Source organism: Ipomoea triloba, chromosome 5 (genome assembly GCF_003576645.1).
Source record: "Ipomoea triloba cultivar NCNSP0323 chromosome 5, ASM357664v1".
NCBI classification, from domain to species: Eukaryota; Viridiplantae; Streptophyta; class Magnoliopsida; order Solanales; family Convolvulaceae; genus Ipomoea; species Ipomoea triloba.
The window spans coordinates 596,235-617,232 of record NC_044920.1 but is presented as its reverse complement, the minus strand read 5'-3'; the positions used below and the strand labels follow the sequence as shown (position 1 = coordinate 617,232).

At 39.3% G+C, this 20,998-nt stretch overlaps 2 protein-coding genes across 2 annotated transcripts; both read left to right on the top strand.

Moving 5' to 3' along the window:
* Positions 1-1,871: 1,871 nt before the first annotated feature.
* LOC116019245 lies at positions 1,872-2,714 on the top strand. The gene is made up of 2 exons (XM_031259393.1): positions 1,872-1,991; positions 2,076-2,714. The coding sequence occupies exons 1-2, from the start codon at positions 1,893-1,895 to the stop codon at positions 2,604-2,606; spliced, it is 630 nt and encodes a 209-aa protein (XP_031115253.1). The 5' UTR covers positions 1,872-1,892; the 3' UTR covers positions 2,607-2,714.
* Positions 2,715-3,439: 725 nt separating this feature from the next.
* On the top strand, positions 3,440-4,735 carry LOC116019244. The gene is made up of 3 exons (XM_031259392.1): positions 3,440-3,473; positions 3,554-4,002; positions 4,088-4,735. Exons 1-3 carry the CDS (start codon positions 3,440-3,442, stop codon positions 4,607-4,609), a joined length of 1,005 nt encoding a protein of 334 aa, XP_031115252.1. The 3' UTR covers positions 4,610-4,735.
* Positions 4,736-20,998: the final 16,263 nt, after the last annotated feature.

Genomic DNA, 20,998 nt, shown 5'->3' with positions numbered 1-20,998 from the left:
GTTGTCAAGTAGGGTGGCAAAGTGCGCGCGTAGTCCAATTGCGTATTTACCCATCACGAGTCCCCCACTTCTTGAATCCGCGAGAATTGTCGGGTTTGAGAAGTGAAAATGTTTTCTCGCCATCTTCTTCGGTCGGCTACATCATGGACAATCTTCTCTCATGTCGGTCTACAATTTCCTTCTCCATGCAACATGCCATCTTTGGGTTTCCATAAGCTAGAGCAATCCATATTTTTTTTTAAGCCCATTACTTCACTAAGGCCCATCATTTTTCAAGGCCCATTGTTTTCTCTATAAATACCCTTCTCCCTTCTCATTTTTTTCACTTCAAGCCCCCTTGCACATCTTCAAGCACACCAACTACCAACTTGAGCTACTCTAACCAAGTAAGTTTTTTTTTTTTTTTTTTTTTTTTTTTTTTTTTTTTTTTAAACTTGGTTCCCAAAGATAAAAAACATACTACTTGTTGATATTGACGGTTTACCGTTGTTGTTGATTTGCTCGCATCCTTACTTGTGTAGCATGTCGCAAGATGATAGCCAAAACGTTTTTGCCCATGATTATGATGATTTGATTGAGGATGAATTTTGTGTGTCCGAGGGTGGGTCACCGAATCGTTCTGACGATGCTCAACAAGTGAGGGCTCGTCCTGTCGCCCCCACACAATCTGTCCCTTCACAAATTCTTTTGAAGAAAAGGAAAATCCAAACGGACGACTCCACTTCGAGCAAGGTGAAAGAAACCTCGACGAGCAAAAGTATCACGCCAAGTGGTGATTACGTCGAGTTGGATCCCAAAGGAGCTTTTGCCACTCCGGTTGAAATATCTCCCAAGGAGGAGGAGCAACTTGCAGATTTGATTGGAGAAGGGATCCGTTACGAGGTTGACCGACGCCTGACTAACATCGTTTCTTGTCATTACAAGAAATGGATAGGTGTCCATCTGGATTCGCTGAAAGCTGGTATGCGTATCCCCCTTGATCCTTTCCTTGTTGATTTTGTGAATTATTATGGCATAGTTCCAAGCCAAGTGGCGCCAAATGGTCATCGTATACTTGCGTGCTTCCCTCAAATTTGTGCACGTCATCAAGTTCCTTGCACGATCGATTTGTTCAACTTCCTCCATCTTGTAAAGACTATGGGGAAGAATTGCCACCCCAGCTTCGTGATCATTCAATGTCGCGGGTTGTTTGGAAAAGTTTCTGGTCTGCCTGATAACAACCGTAAGTGGAGGGGGAAGTTTCTTCGAGTGTTTTTGAAAGACGGGGTGCCTTTCAAAAATGAGTGGTCTCATCGAATGCGCAAGTGCGTGCTACCACCTGAGACTTTAGAGATCAAGGATGCAGTCGAGAAGATTTCATCGGAGTGCTATTCTTGGGATAATTATCACTCTCCAGAGGCATTGGCTGCAGCTCATCTACCCCCTCCGATGTATGGGGTTCAACGTCAGGTTGTCCCAGATGGTGAGTTGGACGTGTGACATTATGCAATCTGCTTTGTTATTGCCTTTGATTCCTCACTTGTTTTGTTACTTATCTTGCAGGTCATCTAGCAATGGACCTTGACCCTGACCTTGAGGAATTTGTAGGTGCTGGGGGGAAGTCGTCATTCGGTATTGATCAGTCTCAATCATCGAAGATCACTCTGAAAAGGAAGTCCGCACCATCTGACCACCACGAGACCGACCAGTTACCCATTGGACCCCCTCCGTCTAGTTCTTCTATCGCTCCAGTTCCTTCTACGTCATTGGGCAAGCGTCCTCTAGGTGAGGTTGAGGTTGAAACTAAGGTTCCTGGTAGTACACTCGCAACCAATCGTGAGATGCCTCGACTTGCGGAAGAGGGACCCCCTCACGTACGTGCACTCGTTCGTGGGACGGCTGATCTACCAAAAATGTTCAACCTACTGTCCGAGCTAGGCCCCCCACCTGCGAGTGTCGTCAGTGATACCAATGAAGAGGTCGCCGCAAAGATGGCCCAACACTTATCCTACGTACGTATTTCTCCTCTGATTGTCAATCGTTCTGGCTCTCTACATCCTCTTTTTTTTTTTTATTTGTGCGTGATCGTGTGGCAGGTTGCAAACACAAGCACCGAGCTATTCATGCGGTGTCAACTATATGCCATGAAGCGGGAAGAAGAGTCACAAGCATTTAAAGCCACGATGAGGGATTTGGAAAACCAACTTGAGTCTTATCGCGCGCGGGTGGCCCAGTTGGAGGAATCTTTAAAGCAATATCCGAAATCCGATCAGTTTCGCAGGGACGCCATTGCTCATTTCGCCTCTCATCCGACCGAAATACCTGGTCTGCTCTCTACTCTGTGCCCATCTGAGGAAGCTGCTCTACCTCTATTCCACATGTTTCGGGATGATCCAGTGATATCAAAGATGCTCCGTAGGGTGGCTGGCTGGGGATACCACAAGGGAAAAAAGGGGATGCAACAAAACTTGTATCGCACACTGGAGGCTGCCCTTCCGGACGACTGGGAAGAGGTCCGTGTTGTGCTACCCGCCGATCTGACACCTCCTGGTCCAGAACCATTCAGCAAGCCTTCAACAAGTTCGATTGATCCTTCTGCAACATCCTCATGCAATCAAGATCCTTGACCGCTTTGCTCTCCTTTAATTGTTCTTTAGGTTTTCCTTCGTGTGCTCGGGAGGCTGACCCCGTTTTTGTGTCAGTCAGACTATCGTACTCTTTCAAGTATTTCCTCTTTTTTATGACTTGATGTTTTCGTGCATCACTTTGACCCATGAAGCAATATTCACTCCACACATAATGGAAAACCCACCCTACACCGGATTAAACCGTAGAGGAGTCTAATGAACATGGCGAAGAGTTTTTTTTTTTTTTTTTTTTTTTTTTTTTTTTTTTTTTTTTTTTTTTTTCACAATTACAGAACTTTGTGTTTACAAATTTAGAACTCTATATTCAAAATTTTAGATCTCAATATACAAAATTAAATTACTCAATATTTACAATTTTTGAACTCTATATTCACAATTTTGTTATATAGATTCAAAAATAGTGTTATACTATTGAATATAGATTTATGAAATTGTAAATATAAAATTCTGTAATTGTGAAAATAAAATTCTAAAATTATAAACATAGACCCGAGTCCATAGCATAACAATCGCTCTTTAGGATGCTCTATAACTTTGGATTTCTTTGATGTCAAATATATGGGTTGGGCCACCATATGCTTGTCACTATTTGAAGGATTTGAGTTGGAGCGAGATGACTTAATTATAATTTGGGCCAAGACATGTTAGATACTAAATTTCAAAAATGAGTGGTCTCGTCGAATGCGCAAGTGCGTGCTACCACCTGAGACTTTAGAGATCAAGGATGCAGTCGAGAAGATTTCATCGGAGTGCTATTCTTGGGATAATTATCACTCTCCAGAGGCATTGGCTGCAGCTCATCTACCCCTCCGATGTATGGGGTTCAACGTCAGGTTGTCCCAGATGGTGAGTTGGACGTGTGACATTATGCAATCTGCTTTGTTATTGCCTTTGATTCCTCACTTGTTTTGTTACTTATCTTGCAGGTCATCTAGCAATGGACCTTGACCCTGACCTTGAGGAATTTGTAGGTGCTGGGGGGAAGTCGTCATTCGGTATTGATCAGTCTCAATCATCGAAGATCACTCTGAAAAGGAAGTCCGCACCATCTGACCACCACGAGACCGACCAGTTACCCATTGGACCCCCTCCGTCTAGTTCTTCTATCGCTCCAGTTCCTTCTACGTCATTGGGCAAGCGTCCTCTAGGTGAGGTTGAGGTTGAAACTAAGGTTCCTGGTAGTACACTCGCAACCAATCGTGAGATGCCTCGACTTGCGGAAGAGGGACCCCCTCACGTACGTGCACTTGTTCGTGGGACGGCTGATCTACCAAAAATGTTCAACCTACTGTCCGAGCTAGGCCCCCCACCTGCGAGTGTCGTCAGTGATACCAATGAAGAGGTCGCCGCAAAGATGGCCCAACACTTATCCTACGTACGTATTTCTCCTCTGATTGTCAATCGTTCTGGCTCTCTACATCCTTTTTTTTTTTTTTTATTTGTGCGTGATCGTGTGGCAGGTTGCAAACACAAGCACCGAGCTATTCATGCGGTGTCAACTATATGCCATGAAGCGGGAAGAAGAGTCACAAGCATTTAAAGCCACGATGAGGGATTTGGAAAACCAACTTGAGTCTTATCGCGCGCGGGTGGCCCAGTTGGAGGAATCTTTAAAGCAATATCCGAAATCCGATCAGTTTCGCAGGGACGCCATTGCTCATTTCGCCTCTCATCCGACCGAAATACCTGGTCTGCTCTCTACTCTGTGCCCATCTGAGGAAGCTGCTCTACCTCTATTCCACATGTTTCGGGATGATCCAGTGATATCAAAGATGCTCCGTAGGGTGGCTGGCTGGGGATACCACAAGGGAAAAAAGGGGATGCAACAAAACTTGTATCGCACACTGGAGGCTGCCCTTCCGGACGACTGGGAAGAGGTCCGTGTTGTGCTACCCGCCGATCTGACACCTCCTGGTCCAGAACCATTCAGCAAGCCTTCAACAAGTTCGATTGATCCTTCTGCAACATCCTCATGCAATTAAGATCCTTGACCGCTTTGCTCTCCTTTAATTGTTCTTTAGGTTTTCCTTCGTGTGCTCGGGAGGCTGACCCCGTTCTTGTGTCAGTCAGACTATCGTACTCTTTCAAGTATTTCCTCTTTTTTATGACTTGATGTTTTCGTGCATCACTTTGACCCATGAAGCAATATTCACTCCACACATAATGGAAAACCCACCCTACACCGGATTAAACCGTAGAGGAGTCTAATGAACATGGCGAAGAGTTTTTTTTTTTTTTTTTTTTTTTTTTGTCAAGACGGTGCATAGACACACTCAACCGGGTAACTTCGTGCAGGTCGAACAAAACCCCAAACGAAAATTCGTGCAGGTTGAACACAACCCCAAACGAAGATTCGTGCAGGTCGAACAAAACCTCAAACGAAGGTTCGTGCAGGTCGAACGCAACCCCAAACGAAGACTCGTGCAGGTTGAACGCAACCCCAAACGAAAACTCGTGCAGGTTGAACGTAACCCCAAACGAAGACTCGTGCAGGTCGAACAAAACCCCAAACGAAGACTCGTGCAGGTTGAATGCAACCCAAACGAAGACTCGTGCAGGTCGAACGCAAACCCCAAACGAGCATGCCGGAGAGTTTTTTTTTTTTTTTTTTTTTTTTTTTTTTTTTGCACCATTACTCTTCAATGAAAAATTCCCAAAAACACTTCAACTTAATTATTCTAGATGCAAGTTACATTCGAGCAACCAACCTACTTATGAAATTTAATAAGGTGCTCAGAGTTCCACACTCGGTCGACTAATCGACCGGAAAGAGTTTCTAACTTATAGGTACCTGGCTGAACCATTGCGGAAACCTTGTAGGGCCCTTCCCATTTCTTGGCAAATTTTCCGCGATCGGTCGGTCTGCTGGCTTCCCTCCGTCGTAGGACCAGATCTCCTACTTGGAAATATCGTGGGTTCACTCGACCGTCATGCGCTACTTTGGCACTCTTCTGATATTCTATTAACCTCCGAGCTGCCATGTCCCTTTTTTCGTCTATGAAATTGAGTTCCGTACCTTGCATCTCATCATTCTCTTCCGGATCGTAATTTTTCTCCCGAGTGGTAGGGAGCCATGCTTCGATTGGGACTCTTGCCTCGAATCCATACGTCAGGGAGAAAGGTGTCTCATTCGTTGCCCGACGCGGGGTGGTCCGGTACGTCCAAAGAACATACGAAACCTCTTCAACCCAGCCTCGACCCGCAGTTTGCAATTTCTTTTTCAATCCATCCAAGATCGTCCGGTTGGTGTTCTCCACTTGACCATTCGCTTGCGGGATCGTCCGGTTGGTGTTCTCCACTTGACCATTCGCTTGCGGGTAAGCTACGGCCACCCGGGTATGCCTTATGCCCAAATGAGCCATGAAGTTCTTAAATGGCCGGCTATCAAATTGTGTCCCGTTGTCTGTGATCAATTGAACGGGTACCCCGAAACGAGTAATCACATTTTTCCAAAGGAACTTTTGACACTGTTGAGAAGTGATAGTTGCCAAAGCCTTTGCTTCCACCCACTTAGTGAAGTAATCAATCGCCACAATCACATACTTTTTGCGTCCAGCTGCCATTGGGAATGCTCCGATCAGGTCCACTCCCCACCTCGCAAATGGTATTACCTCGCTGACGGGTTGATAGTAGGTGGCTGGTCGACCTGGTAACTTGTGAAATTCTTGGCAAGTGGCGCATCGTCGAACATACTGCTCGCAATCCAAGTTGATCGAAGGCCAGTAGTAACCCATTAGAACGATCTTTTGCGCGAGTGTTCTCGGTCCTTGATGGGCAGAACAGATCCCCTCATGAACTTCCTCCATCACAATTTTCGCCTCGTCGTTGGTTAAGCACCGAAGAAGCGGTCCACCATATGATCTTTTGTAGAGTCTATCATCGACCAATTGGAAGCGCGGTGCCCTCAACTTAACTTTCTTTGCCCGGGAGGAGTCGTCAGGTAGAGTGCCGTTGGCGATGTAATTCTTCAAGTCGTACATCCAGTCTGGCTCGCCTATCTCGACCGGGTGGACCTCTATGACATCAATGCTTGGCGCTCCGACTTCTTCAATGCGTGCGATTTTGGACACGTATTCAGGAGCTTCTTGAGTCAACTTGGAGAGCATGTCAGCGTCCGTGTTCTCCATCCTTGGTATTTGGATCAGCTCGTATTTTTTGAATTGTTGTAGTAGTTCGAGCGCAATATCCTTGTACTGTATCATCCGGTCCTCCTTTGCATCGATCGTGCTGGATAGCTGTCCGATTATTAACCGGGAGTCTGATCGTGCCCTTAACCGTTCAGCCTTCATCTGCTTAGCCAGTCGCAACCCGCCGATGAGCGCCTCGTATTCTGCTTCGTTATTGGTAGGTTGGAATTTGAAAATCAAGGCTTGATAAATCTTGAAGCCCTTAGGGGAGGTGAGCACAATTCCACCCCCACATCCCTTCTTGCTTGACGACCCATCAGTAGAAACTTCCCACCACGGTTCTTCCAGCGCAGTCGTTCGGTCGGGTTCCGGGTCGCGTGCGGTGCACTCGACGATGAAATCAACCAATGCTTGACCCTTGATGGCAGGACGGGGCTTATACTCAATCGCGAACTGGGTGAGCATCATGGCCCATTTGATTAATCGCCCTGATGATGTTGGATTCCTGAGGATCGTTCCTAACGGTTGATCGGTTAGCACTACTATCGGGTGAGCCTGGAAGTAGGCTGCAAGTCTTTTGGCTGTTGCCCAGAGCGCCAACGCTGTCTTCTCAAATTTTGTGTACCTCAGCTCCGGTCCTTGAAGAGCTTTGCTCACGTAGTAGATCGGCTTCTGGATTCCCTTGTTTTCTTCACGGACGAGCACGGAGCTGACCGCTCGGTCGGACACAGCCAAATAAACGAACAAGACCTCATCTTTCTCTGGCTTCGATAGGACTGGTGCAGAGCTCAAGTACACCTTCAAATCTTCAAAAGCCGATTGACACGCCGGCGTCCATTCAAAGCCATTCGATTTTTTCAAAATCTGAAAGAACGGCAGAGACTTTTCGGCTGACTTGGATAGGAAACGGCTAAGCGCTGCTAGTCGACCGGTCAGTCGCTGAACATCCTTGACTGATCGGGGGGGTTGCATCTCCATTATCGCTCTGACCTTCTCGGGGTTTGGCTCGATCCCCCGCCCCGTCATCATGAACCCCAAGAATTTTCCCGTCTGAACAGCAAAAGTACACTTACTTGGGTTCAGACGCAGGTTGAAAGTTTCCATCACCTTGAATGCCCGGGCAAGATCGGCAGGATGAGTTTCCTTCAGTCGACTCTTGATGAGCATGTCATCCACATATGCTTCCATAGTCGACCCGAGCAATCCTTTAAACAGCTTGTTCACCATCCTTTGGTATGTAGCTCCGGAGTTCCGCAGACCAAATGCCATTACCACATAGCAAAACACTCCGTCTGGAGTGATGAAAGCAGTCTTCTCTTCATCTTCCTTGCTCATGAAGATTTGATGGTATCCTTTGAATGCGTCCATGAAACTTAGCAGCTCACACCCGGCTGTTTCATCAACCATCTGGTCGGGATTTGGTAAGGGATATGGATCCTTCGGACAAGCTTTGTTCAAATCGGTGTAGTCCACGCACATTCTCCATGTTGGCGGTTTAGGCGCAAGGACTACATTGGCTAACCATTCCGGGTAGAGGACTTCTCGGACGTGCCCTACTGCCAAGAGTGTGGCGGTCTCCTTTTTCACGAATTCCCTTCTTTCACTCGACAGGTGCCTTTTCTTTTGCTTGACCGGTTTTGAACCTGGCTGGATTGACAAGCGGTGGCAAATGACAGATCGATCAACTCCGAGCATGTCTTCCGGTCCCCAAGCGAAAACATTCTTGTATCTCTGCAACACTCCAATGATGTCTTCACGTAGGTCGACAGGGAGTCCTCGACCGATCTTGACTACTCTTTCTGGTCGGTCGGAGTCAAGTATGATTTCTTCCAATTCTGAGGCAGGTTGTGGTTTTTCCTTCAGCTCTCCATGGTCGACCTGCTGGGATATGGTGTGAATCCTACTTTCCTCCCGGTCCGACTGCTTGACCGCTCGCACGTAGCATTGCCGAGCAGCACGTTGGTCTCCTCGGACCACTCCAATCTCATTAGGTGTATGGAACTTCATGCACAAGTGGCTCATGGATATAACAGCAGCTGCGCGAGTGATGCCTGGTCGTCCAAGTATAGCGTTGTGAACACATTTCAATTTTACTACCACAAAGTCCATGGTAGTCTTCAATACGTTCGGTTGGCTGCCCAACTCCACGTCCAAGCGGATGACTCCCTCTGCTTCTATGGAGTCGCCAGTGAAACCAGACAGCGGGGTCCGAATGGGGGTTAACCGATCGGTGGACAAACCCAATTGTGTAAAGACGTCAAAATATAAAATGTTCACAGAGCTCCCTGTGTCGACCAGCACCCGCTGGACATCCGTTCCGCTGACATCTAGTGTGACGACGAGCGGGTCATTTTGGGTTTCCCCATGGAGTGGTAGATCATCGTCAGTGAAAGATATTGGCTCTGTACGCTTTTTCTTCTCTCGGGGTTCCGAGTGGATCGTCCCGACGTATAAGTTCCTCGCCCATTGCTTCCTTTGGCGCGAAGAGTCACCTCCTTCAGGGCCCCCGTAGATGACGTGGATCACTGGTTTCTTTCCGACAGCCTTCTCGTCAGCTGTCCCAGGTGGGACGAATGCCTTGTTGTTCTTTTCGGGATTCCTTTTCCACACATTCCTCTCCGTTTTTCCTTTGTTTCTATCTCCCTTCATCACAAATTGCCCCAACTCTCCATTCTGAATGAGTTGTTCGATGAGCACGCGCAAGGCCATGCACTCCGAAGTATTGTGTCCCTTGACTCTGTGGAAAGCACAATACTTGCTCTTGTCCTCCCCCTCAGGTACCGGCTCCGGCGGGTGGACCAGATTGCATTGCTCGGCAAACTGCAAAACTTCCACCAAGGGTCTGTTCAACGGAGTGAAACGTGGTACGTCATCTGGTCGGTTGTGTTGTTTGACGTGTTTGAACGGTGGTCTATTCTTCCTTTGATCATGGCCTCTGTCCCGATTGGCCGGTTGCTCATCACGTCTCTTTGCCATGTTGGCTTCGGTGGCGTCTGCATGATGTTTAGCTCTAGTGATGGCCTCCTCATAGGTTCGGGGGGGATTAACTATGAGGTCGTAGTAGAGCGCCCCAGAACAAAGTGATGCAAGGAAAGCTTGGATTGCTACCCGGTCCTCCATTGGTTCAACCTCATCAACCTCACGTTCCCATCTGAATAAGAAAGTAGACAACGGTTCTCCCACAGCTTGATTCACCTTGTTCAGGCAAGTGTAAGATTTCTTTCTCGATTTACTTGCAGCGAAGCGCTTTACGAACTTATCGGCCAGCTGGCCGAAATTTCTGATCGACCCCCGCTCTAAATCCTTGAACCATTCGGCCGCCTTACCGACCAAGGTGGCGAAGAAAGCTCTGCAAATGACCGCATCGCTTACTCCCAACATCAACATGTTGCCATAATACATGTCGACATGCTCTTGCGGGTCGTATCGCCCGGAATAAGTGTGGGCCAACGGGATCTGGAGGTCCTGCGGGTAGTGGGCATTCATGATGTCGTCCGTAAAGGGGGTGGAAATTAGCGGGCATGATGGTTCTTTTCTCACGCCGACTTTCTCGCGAAGTTCTTGTTGCAAACGATCTACTCTTTCCTGCATCCTGGCCATTTGGCGGCGGGGACTATCTTCTTCATCGAGTCGCCTCTCTTCCCTAGCCGGTTGATCATCTTCTTCATCGAGTCGCCTCTCTTCCCTAGCCGGTTGATCGTCTACTCGACTGGTCCGCCTCTCTTCCCTAGCCGGTTGATCGTCTACTCGACTGGTCCGCCGATCTTCCCTAGCCGGTTGATCGTCTACTCGACTGGTCCGCCGATCGCGTACTCGACCGGCTGGTCGTGCCCTTCTATCAGCTGAACGGGCGCCCCCATATTGTGCACTTCCAGTGCTGCTTTCCTCCACAGTCCTTCGGGACCTCTGTCTCGCGTGTTCATTGTCATTTTGGGGCCCCAAGCGAGATCTAACACTATTCTGGATGCGATCGAAAGCGCTCCTACGTTGGATGGGATCATACCGACGTCCCTCTCGATCGGACCTCCGTGTGCGATCCGTAGATTGGACTTCCTCCAAGTTACGATCTTGAGGTTGGGGGTGCGACTGTTGCCTCTGGGAAGGTTGGGGCACCTGTTGTCCCACGGCGGGGATTTGAGGGATCGCCATCATTTGGGGAGTGGGTGATACAACATAGTATCCAGGAGTCCCCGGCCACGTTTGGTACATCGGAGTCAATCCTTGTTGTGGAGCTCCTTGCAACGGGTTTCCCCCAAGTGCACCTGGTGTTGGAGTCAGCATTTGGCCCGTAGGGGGCAGCATGGCATATGTTATTGGAATTTGAAAACTTGTCTGCCCAGCACGTTCGCCTACATTCGGGTTGACCGGTTGGGTAGGTCGTGCATCTTGCCTTTGGTTGGATGTCAGCTCGTTCATCAGGCTCCTGGCTTGCCTTTGGTTGGATGTCAGCTCGTTCATCAGGCTCCTGGATCGCCTTTGGTTGGATGTCAGCTCGTTCATCAGGCTCCTGGATCGTTCCAACTGGCGACGTAGATCATCTTCTGGGAGTGGTTCCATCACATTGTTGGGGTGAGGCCCAACCTGCCGGGTTGGACTCCCCCTACGCGCATGACTTTGGCTCAAACTTTTCCTGCTGTTCGTCATTTTGAGGTCAATAGAGGGTTGTGAGAAGAAAGAAAAATAACGGGATAGACGAAGTGACTTGTCCAGTCCCCACAGACGGCGCCAATGATAGCGTTAATGTAAACGGGGTCTACGATTACGCTACGAATACGTGTGCTACGGGTGGTGAAGGATGTCGCTCGGTGGGTCACCGGTCGACGACTGAACGGTTCGAAGCTATATCGCTCTACGAGTGACGAACAGTAATAAAAAGTAAGCAAGAGAAAGATGATGATCAAATCGCAAGTGTATTAGTCTAGTACTGATGAGTTCTCTCCCCCCCAAATGAGGGGTGTGATCCCCCTATTTATACTAAGCAGGTCACGTGAGTACTCAACGGATGACATGCGGATGGTCTGACGTGTCATGTCGGCATTGGTCACCTTGAACAGTCGCTCTGCAGGATCTCCGTGACGTGCTCGAGGTGGCAGAGCAATTACTCACAAAATGCCATCACTTGTCGCCTCGAGCATTGCAAACGATTAGAATCTTCGGGGAGCTCAAATGATTCCTATAATTCGGAATCTCCTAGCTCCTTAGTAGGCTGCCCGTAGGGTGGCAATAAGTCGCCCGTAGGATGATAATAGGCCGACCGAGTGGTTGTTGACGGAGTGTAGAGTGGTTGATGCGGACCGACCGAGTGGTTGTCGACGGAGTGTAGAGTGGTGGATGCGGACCGACCGAGTGGATGTCGACGGAATGTAGAGTGGTTGATGCGGACCGACCGAGTGGTTGTCGACGGAGTGTAGAGTGGTGGATGCGGACCGACCGAGTGGATGTCGACGGAATGTAGAGTGGTCGATGCGGACCGACCGAGTGGTTGTCGACGGAGTGTAGAGTGGTGGATGCGGACCGACCGAGTGGATGTCGACGGGGTGTAGAGTGGTCGATGCGGACCGACCGAGTGGTTGTCAAGTAGGGTGGCAAAGTGCGCGCGTAGTCCAATTGCGTATTTACCCATCACTTATTTATTGATTTCCTGCTTTTGTAGGCCAGAGAGCCCATAATACTAGTAAGAAATGAAATTGATTTCTAGCTTTTTTTTTTTTTTTTTTTTTTTTGAGAAAGCTACCTTATTTATTATGCTATGCACCCACCTCAGGTGGCGTTTGATTTAGAATGTTTCTACACTATTAGAATTTCATATTCATTTTTTTTTTGAGAATTAATAGAGGCTAAGCCTCGAGCTATTGATTCCTACGAGAAGTTGTGTGCCCAGCATCGCTCGTGAGGAGACATGCTAATCTCTCCGGGGATTCCTCCATGTGGTATTCCAACTAATACATTGTTCGAGATTAATAAGAAAGTCTTCACACTTGTTCCCTTCTTAAAAAATATGGGTAAACGAGATCTCTTCGAATTTGGCTGCACACTTGATATTCAGTACTATATTTGTTTATGTATTATTGTTATTATACTATTGTATTCTTTTTTTTTTGGTAAAATTATACTATCGTATTCAAATCATCTAATAATCATAAAACTTATAGGCCTTGTTTAATAAATGGTTGTTAGCTGATTAGGTTAGAAGGTATAATTAGTTGATAACATTAGCTGATTTTAGAAAGGTGTTTGGAAAATTAGCTGTTGATATAATTTCTTTTCTCAAAAAGCTAATTGAAAAGATCGTTTTGAATAATAGCCTTTTAAATTTTAGTATTTTGGAGTTACAAAAAACTTATTAACCAAACACTTACATTGATTTTTTAACCAAGTTAAACAACTAATAGTGGACAAATAAATTAAAATTAGTTAATATGCTAATTATTTACCAAACAGGGCCATAATCCTTTTCTCCCTTACTTTTAATCTTGGAGTTGCCATTCTTATCGGCGTCGCCGGCGCCGTTGCTGTTATTCTGGCTCGGAGTTTGCTGTTAGCAGATGCACTGTGGTGGTGGAGGTTGCTGTTTGCTGTTACTCGGCTTGGAGTTTGCTGTTAGCAGATGCACTGTGGTGGTGGAGGTTGCTGTTTGCTGTTACTCGGCTTGGAGTTTGCTGTTAGCAGATGCACGGTGGTGGTGGAGGTTGCTGTTGCCGGAGCTCCAATTGGATGACGTCCGGCCGACCCGTACCAAATATGTGGTATTTGGATCTGTGTTCTTACACGCCGGAAGCAACAAAAACTAAGAAAAATAAACAAAAAACAATTATTAATGCCATGTCATCAGCCTGGTCAGCAATCAACCGGAAGAAAGGGATGGGAACCGGCTATGTAGTGAAATTGGAGGCATTTGGGCGGTTGAGTGGAGTAATTGAACGTTTTTTAGGTCCAGTGGTCTGATTGCACTATCGCGTTAAGTTCAGTGGCCAATTTGACCCTTATTCCTTTATGTTTTATTTATTATATGCTCAACAAAGTAACAGTATCAAAACAAAAACAAAATACTATTGTTGAGCCTTAAAAAATGGGTGTATAGTTTCTAATGTTCATTGAAACACCATAATGTAAAACAATAAAGATGATATATAATTGGGGAAACTTAGGGAAGAATTAAACCAAAAAATTCTAACATATAATAAATAATAATAATATTGTATTTCTCTTGTAACAAAAAAAAGAAATTGAAATTAGCTTCTTAAAAGTTGCTTGAATTAACCCACGTGATACAATAATGACTAAGATGTTTGGACTTTGGAGAACCACACAATACTTATTAGTGATCCATAAAATTGAAGATTTTTATTCTCCATCAATTGCCTATAATACAGCAAATTATTATGTTGACCGGGTCCAAAATGATGTAAATACACAATTTATATACTAAATGTTCACAATTTACCTATCAAAAGTTCACAATTTGTATACTACAAATACACAATGTTAACATATATATAATTGATTACATTGTTTTGTATTCACAAGTTCCTTTTAAATATTACATTCAATTTTAATACTAAAAACACACAATTTAATCTTTTTAAAATTTAGTATAGTCTTGTATTCACAAATCCCCTTCTACATATGTTATGCGTTTTGACTTAGAAATACAATTTATATTATAAAAACTCACAATTCCAATACTAAAAGTACACAATTCAATCTCTGCAAGGTGGACACGAGTCCATTACAACTGCTATAATACAAAACCAACCAAAATACCAAACTCTCAAAGTAGTTAAATCATATAAACTCTCAAACTACTTGTATTTATTATTTCATATATTTATATTTAATATGTTTCTCACACGTGTTGAATCACAGATCAAACTTATTATTAATTTCCCGCACTTATCGGTACAAGAAAAAAAAATTGTTTAAATTTTTAGCTAGGTTTACCTAATGAAATTACCAAACATTAAAAAAAAGACCAAATAATAAAAAAAATTACTTCCCCACAACCCTAAAAATAATAAAAATATTTTTAAATTTTTTATTTACATTTATCAATGTCAAATTAAATCTAAGGGGGTGTATTCAATCACGACTTTCATGAACTTTTAAATACTTTTATTAACTTTAAAAGTTTGGTGATATTCAATTTAGACTTTTATTAACTTTAAAAGTTTGGTGGTATTCAATTCAAACTTTTCAAAACTCTTTAAAAGTATACATGTATTCAATTAATACTTTTATAGAGTTTTTAAAAGTCTACTGGTATTCAAAAAGTTATTAACTTTCACAAACTCTATCAGAATAGGATTTCTATTGACTTTTTCTTCATTAATATAAATAGATGAAATCCAACCCTCCAACCCCAAACTTTTCAACATTCCCTACAGACTTTTTTTCCTCTATCTAAACTAGGCAAATTTTTCATCAATTTTACGGTACGTTTCAAATCTTTCATAAATACCATTTTTTTTAATGTTCAAGCAAATTCAACACTCCCCCAAACTTTTCAAGATTCTTCACAATTTTTTTCCCTCTATTTAAACCATAAACTTTTCATTAATTTTACGGTACGTTTCAAACCTTTCATAAATACCATATACTTTGCTACGAAAAATTATTATTTAATGATATTTAGAGCAAATTTTTTTGCTGCTGATCGCAGCAAAAAGAAAAAAATAATAATAAAAAAATTGCTGCTCGCAACAGCAGCAATCTGCTGCGAACAGCAGCAGCTTGCTGCTGGTTGCAACAAACATTTACAATTTAAAATTTTTATTTAATTTATTTTTATAAAAAAATTATTAATAATATATTAATATAAGTTATAAAATGTTTGTAGGGGTGTATTCAATTTAGATTTTTAATGATTTTTGTAGACTTTTTAATATTAAAAAGTTTTTAAAAGTTTATAAATGTTTGTCATACAGATATTTATAAACTCTTACAAAGTTTATGAATGTTTAAAAGATTCTAGTAAAGTATACAAAAATTCTACAAAAGTCAATTAAAATCCATCATTTTAAAAGTATTTGAAAGTCTTTAAAAGTCTTGATTGAATACACCCCCCTAAGTCAGATTGTGTTGAGACAAACAATAAAAATATTTTTCCGGCCTTACCCGCATCTTTGAAAAAAAATGTTTTTTTCTTTAATTTTATTAATTCAGAAATATTATATGTATCAATTTTTTTTATTTTTTATTATAATAAATAACAAGTAAAAATTATGTATTTACAACTTTTTATTATATAATTATTAATATTTATAACTATTATAAACTTTAATTTATATAAATAATTAATATTTTATAATAAATAACTTAGTAATAGATCTATGTTCATGTTTTTATAAATGAGTTAAATAAAAAATATAAATATTAGTAAAAAAACTATTTTTAACTTAACTGAACACCTAAAAATAATTTTTTTTCTAAAAAATGAATTATTTTTCAGAAAATATTCTCCGTACTCCCAAATGAGCCCTTAATGTTTGCTAAATATTTTTTACCCTTTTTCAGTTTTTTCCCCCAAAAATAAAAAATTAAATAAATTCAAAAGTATTTCTAACAAAGTTTGATCGAAATCCATTTGACTAGGTAATTTTCCAATAGTTATTGCATGTTCTAATTTTTTTTCACGCGAATCACTGTAAAATATATATTTTTAACTCATAATACACATTATTCTAACTAATAAAGTACATTATCTTACCTCAGAAGTTTAACTATTCTAACACACAATATACATTATTCAAACACATAAAGTTGTTAAAAAAAAACACATAAAGTACATTATTCTAACTCATAATTTACATTATTCTAACTCATAAAATTAAAAAAATGTCGTTTTGAATCGTGGCCCACACAATAATTTGCATTAATTTTTCCATTATTATTCATGTTTCATTTCTGCCCAATCGAATTCAAATATTCCATTTATGTCAATTTGAGGTTGTTGGCATATATACATGCGTGATTGTATTTCATAGAGATGTCGATAAATATCTAACAGCATAAATATATGTTGAAAAGTGAGAATTAATGAATGGTGATTTTTTTTAAATAAATTTTATATTAACTAATAATGTGACCCGAAAGGAGTGACAGAGTGACTAAATCCTGATTTTGATATTATCTAATTTACTTGACAATTACATAGGAGTGGGCAACCCCCGAATAGTGAGTGTGAGTACTACTTAACTGACTTAAGATAACTTCCTACAATGAACATTTGATGGCATGATTAATGTTGGATTCGACTGTCTAAGTGTTTGATTGATAATTTTTTAATAAATATTGGTGTGACGTGTTAATATGAATTACTATTATTTTGAAAGTGGTGATCCCTTTCCCCTCCACCTCCTATTAAATGGACATTTGGACTCTTAAAATAAAGGTAAAATAGGCATTTCATTTATTTTTCTTCTCTAAAATTTTTTGTTTATATTTAAAAATTAGAATAAATGCGAAACAGACAGACATCATTTGCAAATATTATAATTATAACTAGTATTTTCGCCTGTGCGTTGCACGGAATGAATTTGTTATAATATTTTAAGAATATTTGGATCGATATACAATTATATAAATTATAACATCGAATATTATATAGCGCAATTGATGAAATTGGTTGGATTGATTATGTTTTTTGATGTTTTATTTGCTTGAATTAGAGCAAATAATTGTCCAATTACCCGTGCGATTCACAGATAAATTTTTATTTATTTATTTAGATAATAAAATTAAAGAAAATTATTTTAAAAAATCTAATATTGAACATGTACATTTATTTGATTATAAGATTAGTGCAAAAGTATTACTCAATTAATTGAATAATGTATGACTTGTTTGTTTACAATTATCTTAAAAAGATCGATATTTAATACTCCGTATAACTTAAGTAATTATATTATTACAAAAATAAATATGGAAAAAGGAGAAATAATTTAACTTTAATTACTACGGAGTATAAAAATAAATTGAACGGCCAATATTTAGCTTAATTAACATAATAATTATTAGACAATTATTATTAGTCAATTACACTAAATTAATTATTTTTCGTTAACCGGAATATCAATTCGTATATACAAAAATTATTACTCCGTATTATTATATATTAAATATGTTCGACCTTCTGCAGTGTTCATGTCACACGTGTACTAATTAATTTGATCAACGATATCTAAAGTTGTTGAGATGATTGATCAACCTTCTAGTAATAAATATTAATTATGTGATAAGTTAGCTGTTTTCGGAAGNCTCTACGACTAAAAAGAGCGTGTTCCTAATGGAGTAGTATTTAATAATATAATTAATAATTAATATAATTAATTAATATTTAATTCATATAATTATAATAATATAATTGCCGATTATATTTCCAATGAAATATTAATATATTCATTTAATTTTTCCTAATATTTTAATTTTCTTTTGAATATATTCATTTCCTTTTTCCTTTATTAAAAGAATTATTAATTTTCATTCATTTTTCCTTCATAATTTTTTCCTATTATTTCATTTGTTGGTTACTAATTCTTTTGTAAGGAAAGTTATGCTATATTTCCAGTGAAATATTAATATATTCATTTCGTCTTTCCTAATATTTCATTTTCTTTTAAATATATTCTTGATTTAATTTTCAATTCCAATAATATCTCATATTCTTGATTTAATTTTCAATTCCAATAATATCTCATATTCTTGATTTAATTTTCAATTCCAATAATATCTCATATTCTTGATTTAATTTTCAATTCCAATAATATCTCATATTCTTGATTTAATTTTCAATTCCAATAATATCTCATATTCTTGATTTAATTTTCTACTAATAAATGATGACTTTATGGACGTGATCTTCGTGTATACTTTTTTTTGAAGACAATTTTCGTGTATATATAAATATTACCAATTTTTATTGCACGTACATTACTGCTATTACCGTGTATAAGTGACATTAATATGCTAATATTTGTTACGATTTAATGAAAAAATTAATTTAACAAAATAATATTATGTAAGCAAACAATTCGTGTTAGTAGGTTATTACCATTTGAGAATTGGTTAGAAAATAAAATATAATAAATATTTGATTTAATTTTATAATTAAAACAATTTATTTGCCTTTTTTATTTGCCTAGTATGCATGCATCCACCCTTTTTTACTTGTGTTATTATTTTAATTATTATTCTTAATTTGTATGCAATTTACCTTTTGTAATTAAATCAATAGTTTTATTCGCCTATTACCATATTATTATAAATATAAATGAAATTGGCATGTTATTAGCAATTGATTGATTTTATGAATAAATATATATATGAATAATTAATAAAATAATAAATGAATAAAATAAATGATTTTACTAAAATGCCACTAAGTTTGGGTGGGAAAATAAATGATTTTACTAAAATGCCACTAAGTTTGGGTGGGAAAATTTGGGAGGAGACTAAAATGCCACTAAGTTTGGGTGGGAAAATTTGGGAGGAGGATAAAATGCCACTAAGTTTGGGTGGGAAAATTTGGGAGGAGGATATTATTATTCATTTTTAAAATGGGAAAATTTGGGAGGAGGATATTATTATTCATTTTTAAAATACCTTAGACGGAAGATGGGGCGACATAGAAACATAATATTATTATTCATTTTTAAAATGCCTTCTATTAATGTGTCTCTTTTTAAAACTCAGAAAATTGAAGATATTTTTGTTAAGTTGTTATATGAATATAAAATGGAATAAGGTTGACCATGTTAGTAGGATATTATCATTTGAATTTTGGTTATAAATGGTTAGAAATTAAAATTAAAATACAATAAATTTTGTCCCAAATAACACTTACCCGTTCCATAAATTACTCATTTTATATATAGAAATAATAGTACATTCTTATTGAAAGAAGGGAAAATATATATTGGTTTTTTTAATATATATTGGCCCTTCTATAATATGCGACGTTATATATGTGTGTGATCATTATAAGAGTGATGCTAANTATGCGACGTTATATATGTGTGTGATCATTATAAGAGTGATGCTAAATTCTATTTTTTTTCTTTTTTCTATTTTTTTTTTAAATTTTGAGTCTTAATTTTTAACTCTTTATTTTGGTAATATGTGATTGATTTTTTAAATAATAGTATTTGTTTTTTTTTTGAAAGCAAATAATAGTATTTGATTAATTAATAAATTAATAAAATATTTAAAAAAAAACTTAAACGCATGTTGCGTTCAATCAATTTATAGTATCAATGATTCAAAATGATTTTATTGTCATGAACGTTATGAGATAAAATTAGAAAAAGAATGTCATTATTCATTTTAATAAAAATACCTTCTATTAATGTGTCTATTTTTTAAACTCAGAAAATTGAAGATATTTTTGTAAAGTTGTTATATGAATATAAAATGGAATAAGGTTGACATGTTAGTAGGATATTACCATTTCAATTTTGGTTATAAATGGTTAGAAATTAAAATTAAAATACAACAAATTTCGAATATTATTTCAATTGAAATGGATTTGCACGGAATGGATATAACCAAAATTGAAATGGTATTCAAAATTGAAATATAATAAATTTCGAATATTATTACCATTCCGTGCTAATTGTATTGTATTTGTATTTCAATTTTGAATACCATTTAAATTTTGAATACCATTTCGAATACCATTTCAATTTTGGTCATAAGTGGTTATAAATGGTTAGAAATTAATATTAAATTGTATGGTAATGATTTTATATATTACGACGTGTACCGCAAGACTTTATCAATTTATTATTTATATATTTGATATATGCATTGAAAGCATGCGTTACCATGTTTGGATTGTTTTGACAACATAATATTATTGTAACACTTGAAAAGTCGTCAAAATAAGTTGTAAATAAATTTTTAGAAGATTATACGATTAAGTGAATTAACATAATAGAATAAAGTAATAATGCAATACACCAAAAATATATGGTTAGTTTCAATTACTCGTCTTCTCGGGATGCTGTAAACTACTCACCACAATCTACCCTATATCCACAGGCTTCGTTACTCGGGATCCCATTCTTTCCTCCCGTCTTTTGCCGCGTCATCTCCAAAACTTTTATGTGAGAATTGGAATGCATTGCAGCTGAAAAGGTAGGGCTAAACCACAATAGCAAATATAATTAAGGAAATGAAATTATAAAATTAACTAAATGTCTATCATAAATATTTAAGAATTAAGGATGTGACTAAACCACAATATAT